The sequence below is a fragment of the Cynara cardunculus genome (assembly GCF_001531365.2).
Source record: "Cynara cardunculus var. scolymus isolate 2C chromosome LG 14, CcrdV1, whole genome shotgun sequence".
Taxonomy (NCBI): domain Eukaryota; kingdom Viridiplantae; phylum Streptophyta; class Magnoliopsida; order Asterales; family Asteraceae; genus Cynara; species Cynara cardunculus.
The window spans coordinates 238278-245799 of NC_037541.1; the positions used below are offsets into that span (position 1 = coordinate 238278).

Below are 7522 nucleotides of genomic sequence, written 5' to 3' on the forward strand. Positions count from 1 at the left end.
ACATAAAAAGACAAACCACCTTCAAACATATATATATATATATATATATATATATATATATATATATATAAGAACTCTCACATATTTTACATTGTGTTTCAAGTAATGGAATCAGTCGTTATTTTTACGTTATCGTTCTTGTTTCTTTCAGTTTTCTTTCTTTTTCGAGGAAAGAAGTATTCAAAGAAAATCCCTCCTGGTTCTTTGGGTCTGCCTTTAATAGGGCAAAGTCTCGACCTTTTAAAGGCTTTGAAAGCCGATAAGGTGGAGGAGTGGTTTCAGAAAGGAATAACCAAGCACGGACCCATTTGGAAAACTGGTCTTTTTGGATACCCAACTGTTGTTTTACATGGTACAGCTGCAAATAAGTTTGTATACACCAGCGACGGGAGTGTACTCAGTAACACACAACCACCATCAATCCGCAGGATCCTGGGTCCGAAAAATATATTTGAGCTGCTCAACAATGATCATAAACGAGTCAGAGCAGCGTTGGTTTCGTTTTTAAGGCTTGAAGTGCTGAAGCAATATGTTACGAAAGTAGATGAAGAAATCCAGTACCACCTTCAAACGTATTGGGTCGGTAAACATGAGGTTCAGGTAGGCAGTATTTTCTCCGCCCTAAATCAAATACATATATTTTAATAAGATTTTTAACGTATTAGTGAAATATTTTAAAGATGTCTTAATAATTAAGCCGACAAATTGGCCATGCTTGATTTTATTTCGCTAGAGTGGAACACAAACGACGTTGGCTTCATCATTTTGGAGAAATCACGGAAAATCAATTGGAAATGTTCTTACATGGTCTTTTTTATTTTGTTTCTAACGACGACGTAGGTCCAACCCCTGATCAAGACCTTAACCTTCAACGTAATTTGCTCGCTTCTCTTTGGGATCGAAAGAGGACCCCAAAGAGAGAAACTATTACCCTTTTTCCAAGATATGATGGAAGGGGTGCTAGCAATTCCGATCAATTTGCCCTTTACTCAATTCCGTCGTGGAATTATGGCAAGAAACAAATTGGTACCGATGCTAATGGACCTTATACAAGAAAAAAGGGTGGCACTTGAAGAACAAAAACGAGTCGATCCTCATAAAGATCTCATCACTTCACTGCTCAGCATTCGTGACGACGATAACTTACCAATGATGTCTGATGAAGAGATCATCGACAACGTCATTGTCGTGATGATTGCAGGATATGACACAACGTCTATCCTTGTAACGTTCTTGGTCAGACTTTTGGCAACCGATGAAGCTATTTATTCTGCTATAGCTCGAGGTAAGACATCTTTATCTCCATTTTGCTGTAACATAGACGGATTCAGAAAAATCGCAACGGTAGAACAAAACAGTTATCATAATATAAATAAAATAAAAACTAATGATAAAATTATTACAATTTTAAATATTAAATATGAAACAGTTATTTACAACATGAAGTTCCAAAATATGAATAAAAGGTTTGGTCGACTAATTACGTAACTGAGAATGTAGAACAAGAAGAAATTGCCAAAAATAAAGCCGTGGGGGAATCTTTGACATGGGAAGACCTTACGAAGATGAAGTACACATGGAGAGTAGCATCCGAGATGCTGAGGATAAACCCTCCTGTGATTTTATCCTTTCGACGAACTGTGCAAGATATCGAGTATGGAGGGTACATAATTCCAAAAGGATGGCAAGTACGTCAAATAAACTATTAACAAAGAAATATGATAGAGAATACGATTGAAAAAACCGTTCACTTGAATTGAATTTGTGTATCGTATTTTTTAGGTGTTATTATCTTCGTCAATGACGCATATGGACAGTAGCATTTTTCAGAATCCGACCATGTTCAATCCAGCCCGTTTTGAGAAAAACGCACCGTCACCACCACCTTTTAGTTTAATGGCGTTTGGAGGAGGGCCAAGGATGTGTCCTGGTATCGAGCTTGCGAAAATGGAAACTTTAGCGATGATGCATAGTCTGGTGACACAATTCACATGGGTTCTTCTTAACAGGGACGAACCCTTCAAGAGAATCCCAATGCCGGAATTCGACAAAGGACTGTCAGTTCGGATCATGCCCATAAAAGCAACATCGATGCCATCTGAAGCAACGGCGTAGGCAAGATTTGGCTCAATAACGTTGTTAAGATAAATTGTATTTGTTCAAAACAGATACAATTTACCCATAATCACGTATCTACCTCAACGTCTTTGGTCATAAATCGTGATACATGACGTCGCACCCACTTAATGTAATTGGCAAAATCGAACCCCAAAGTTCCACCCACTTAATGTAAGGACTTTATAGACCCGATTAGATCATATGTCATTTATGGTATGTTTTTTTTTCATTAAAAAAACCGTATTGTACTTTAGTCGAATATTATGAGTGCTTGAAATTCAGAATATTAATCAAGTAACATTTATCACTACCTGTATCAATCTTTTATTCTAACGATAAAACCGATAGAAATTATAAAATGACGATATTGTTCTTTAAGTAACCGTGTGTTCATAGTAGAAGGGTACTTGCGCAATGCAACGAGATACATCTTGATTTTAATATTTCATTTTATTCTTTATCTCAGTCAATGTTATAGTATTGTCTTATGTAATTTTGAAAAAACGATAATGTTTTTATTTTTGAATAAAATATAAATTTGAAGATATCATAAAAATTTGGCAAAAATATATCGATATTAGTATCAAATTAACTATTTGAAATTTCTAATTTTTGTGTATTTTTTTTAATTTAATTTTTTATTATAATTCATATTTTGTTTAATAATATAACTTATTTATAAAAATAATAATTAATTATTTTGTTAGAATTCGATAATTATCCTAATTATATTTTAGATTTTTTATTTTTTAAAATGAGATGTTTATCCTTCATTTGATTATGTTTATCCGCATTTAGCTACACAAATTCAAACATGGAGCTTTAATAAGTTGTATTTATGCATAATATACTTGTAATCTTGAATTTTAAGTAATATGCATCAATATACAGTACTTCATGCATAAAAAATGGTTTTAAGAGTTTTTATTAAATACTTTATAATATAGTATTGATTATATGAATTGTTATTAAATCTTCACGCCTTTAAATGAAAAAAAAAAGGTTTGAGCGTCTTCGATAGATTCGTTAAAATCATCTAAAATTTAAGATTCAGGTAAAGAAATGAGTTTTTATTCTTTCCCACAAATGACGTTGAATTATTATCATATAAAGTTTTTTTAAACTGTATTAAGATGATAAAATTATATAATATTTTTATAATACAGTTACTGATGAAATCTCTAAAATAAATAATCCAATTTAATTTTTAATTTATTAAAAATTATAGAGATCACATGAGGAATTGATTACTCCGTTATTTTCCTCACATGAGGGTATTAAATGTCATGTTCTATTTTCTTAAATCAATTCATTTAAACGTTCAAAAGTGTTTTTTTAAATCATAAATTCACAACTCTTATATTCACACGAATCAAAAAAAAAAAAATATATATATATATATATATATATAGGGTTGGGTTCATGTGAGACCATCATGTTTTCGTGAGACCCGTGAGACCACATTTTTACACGTAACTTTCACAGCAAAAACATTGTTAAGGTTTAAAAAAAGTCTAACCTTCACAGCAAAAACACTGTGAAGGTTTTAAAAAGTCACCTTCACAGCATTTTGCTGTGAAGTTTCAAGTGTAAAACGCTAGTCTCACGGGTCTCACGAAAACAGGCTGGTCTCACATGATCCCAAGTCTATATATATATATATATATATATATATATATATATATATATATATGTTAGACTAGATTGCTAGTATAAATAGCATTTATATGTCTTGTAATTTAAGTAATTCTTTTCATTATCATCATTATAGTGAAATTACTTGAGAGCTTCATACTTTATTGAATATCATTAAAGTTGTTCTTCACTTTCTTTATTGATACGATAGATTTGGGTTCTTAAACATAAATCTTCGTGTTATATTGAGAGATCTGAGACCAACAATACACATACACATACATGGAAGATCGTATAAAAAAGAGTTAAGATGAGAACCGTAAGAAAAGATCTGGACCCTTGATCGCTTTTAATCTCATCTCGCCCATAAATTGTGTTTCTCACAGGAATTGATTTGGTTCATCTCAGTGTATCTGACTAGCGTTGATCTTCAATCATGATTGATCCAATAGTTGATATCTCTTCTTATATTTCTCATTATAACTTTCCTTCTCGCCAAAACCCAACCCTTCAAAATTATTTTTAATATAAGCAATATAACACTACTTTTTTAAAATAAAAAAAATAGTAAAAGAACAAAACACTCTCGACGAACGACAGTAAATTAACCGAAAGTTAGTTTCAGGGTCTGCCTTCATAAACGAAAGTGAAACCATAAGGATCCTATTCATGAAATTTAGGGTCCAGGGATCCTCATCATAATCGATATCAAAACACATTAAAAAAATATATTTTTTTAACAAATTATATCATTATAATTATCTTATCAATACCTTTAAAATGAGACCAATATTAAATATTTTAGATTAAATTATATTATTAAATAACATAAATACGTAATAAAATACATAATAACACGGATATCAAGACTAGTATATATAACATGTCGATGAAACCAAAGCCCCACGTTATGGCATTAAATGGTATTTTTAAAACTTTTTGAATTTATAGTTTGTAAATAAATAAATTTGAAAAAAAAAAACTCGTAAGTTTATAAGTAAATAAAGTAATACTCGTTATTAATTACATAGTTGATATTTAGAAACAAATTGTATGAAAAAGTAATGTACTTTATCTTGATTTCAATTTCAGGTAACGAACTTTTAGAATTTTCATTTTGATATCTAAGATGTAAAATTTTAAACATTCAAGTACCCAAGTAACCAGTTGAAACATTAACCGATTATCATACTGATGCAGCAAGTGGTGGGATGAAAGTGGGTTGGATAGCAAATAATATTGAGTTGGATACCACATCACTGGTTACATGGGTATTTTAATGTTTAAAACTTTACATTTTAGGTAACAAAATGAAAGTTTTAAAAATATATTACCCAAAATAGGAACCAAGTTGAAACACCTTACTTTTTCATATAATTTGTCTAATATTTAATTGACTCCTATATAAAAAAAGTCATAATCAAATTATTGCAAAGAATCTTTAATTGATATATATATATATATATATAATTACTTTTAATAATTATGTTATTTTAAATATTTAAATATTTATTGGAAAAAGTTTGTTCTAGTAATTATGTTAAACTCTCAGCTAAAATTGGAGGAAAAAAAAGAGAGAGAATGAAGAAATCTCTAAAAAAATTTTAAAAGAATATAACATACCTGTTAAAGATGCTCTAATAAAATATAACATACTAAATATTTAATAAAATAATAACTCATTTTTAATAATAGAAGAATCATTTTCATCGATGCCAATCAGATAAAAACAAACCACCTAATAATGACTTTGTGTATATATACAAGAACTCTCTCAAATTATATTGTGGTTTGGTCATGGAATCAGTCGTTATTTTTACGATATTGTTTTTTCTTTCTATTTTCTTTCTGTTCCGAGGAAGGAAATATTCAGATAAAATCCCACCGGGTTCTTTGGGGCTACCTTTAATAGGGCAAAGTCTTAGCCTTTTAAACGCCATGAAAGCTGACAAGGTGGATGACTGGTTTCATAAAGGAATAACCAAGCACGGTCCTATTTGGAAAACCAGTCTTTTTGGATACCCGACTGTTGTTTTACATGGTACAGCTGCAAATAAGTTTGTATACACTTGCAACGGGAATGTACTTAGTAGCACACAACCACCATCAATCAGAAGGATCGTGGGTTCAAAAAATATACTTGAGTTGGTCAACGATGATCATAAACGAGTCAGAGCAGCCTTGGTTTCGTTTTTAAGGCTTGAAGTGTTGAAGCAGTATGTTGCGAAAGTAGATGAAGAGATCCAATACCACCTTCAAACACATTGGGTCGGTAAACATGAGGTTCAGGTACGCTATCTTTTCATTATTCATTATTTATCCTTCAGATTCAAATGAGAATCACAGGACCATAACAAACACTTATAATCATCATTAAAAATTAAAAATAAATAAGGGTTAATAAAAAAATCATATATTTCTGACAACGATGTAGGTGCAAGCCTTGATGAAGACCTTGACCTTTGACATAATTTGCTCACTTCTGTTTGGGATCGAAAGAGGACCCAGAAGGGAGAAACTGCTACCGTTTTTCCAAGATATGATGGAAGGGGTGCTAGCAGTTCCAATCAATTTGCCCTTCACTCAATTCAATCGCGGAATTACAGCAAGAAAGAATTTGGTACCACTGTTGATAGACCTTATACAAGAAAAAAAGGAGGAACTTGAAGAACAGAAACGAGTTGATCCTCACAAAGATCTCATCACCTCATTGCTTAGCATTCGTGATGACGATAACTCACCGATGATGTCTGATGAGGAGATCATTGACAACATCATTGTCGTGATGATTGCAGGATATGACACGACCTCTATCTTGCTAACATTCTTGGTCAGACTTTTGGCAACCGATGAATCTACTTATTCTGCTATAACTCAAGGTACGACATCTTTATTTTCAATTTACTGGAGCCATAATAACATAGATGGATCCAAAAAAGTTTTGCAACAGCAGCACAAAATTTATTATCATAAGATAAGTAACATACACTACAACAAAATTAAGTTTATAGGACACCTCCAATCTCTAAGCGTTCCAATAAACCGCTTTATAAGACTTAATTTATATGACCAAAAACATAAAGCGTCATATCTAAAGGTGTTGTAATAAGTTTATACGACACTTTTGGACGTCTTAACAAGTTTTTTAGGATATTTTTAGAACAAGGGGTCGCATTAGCAACTTTATATGACATTTTTTAGAAAGTGTCATATAAACTCATTTTTTTTATAAGACACTTGTTTTTATAGGATAGTTTTTCAAATAGTGTCTTATAAAGTTGCTAATGAGACGCTTTATATTAAAAGTGTCCTAAAAAACTTATTACGATATAAAAAAAGTCATATAAACTTATTACAACACTTTTAGATAGGACACTTTATTTTTTTAGTCCCATAAATTAAATCATATAAAGAGGTCTATTAGGACGCTTAAAAATTGAAAGTGTCTTGCAAACCCAATTTTGTTGTAGTGATAAAAGTTAATTATAAAATAATTATAGTTTCAAAATACAATAAAAATTAATTATAGCTTTAAAACTTAATTATTTACAATATATAGTTTTAAAGTATCTATATTATATTATAAAGTATTTGACAAAAACTCTTAAAAACCATTTTTTATGCGTAAAATACTGTTTATTAATACATATTACTTAAAACTCAAGATTGTAAGTAGATTGTGCGTAAGTACAACTTATTAAAGCTCCATATCTGAATTCGTGTAACTAACTGCAGATAAACATAATCAAATACAGGATAAACATCTCAT

At 30.8% G+C, this 7522-nt stretch overlaps 1 protein-coding gene across 1 annotated transcript; it reads left to right on the forward strand.

Annotated features, from left to right (window-relative positions):
* Window positions 1–105: 105 nt before the first annotated feature.
* On the forward strand, window positions 106–2115 carry LOC112526814 (cytochrome P450 716B1-like). Its single transcript, XM_025137234.1, has 4 exons — window positions 106–600; window positions 841–1285; window positions 1501–1688; window positions 1783–2115. The coding sequence occupies exons 1-4, from the start codon at window positions 106–108 to the stop codon at window positions 2113–2115; spliced, it is 1461 nt and encodes a 486-aa protein (XP_024993002.1).
* The last annotated feature ends 5407 nt before the right edge of the window (window positions 2116–7522 follow it).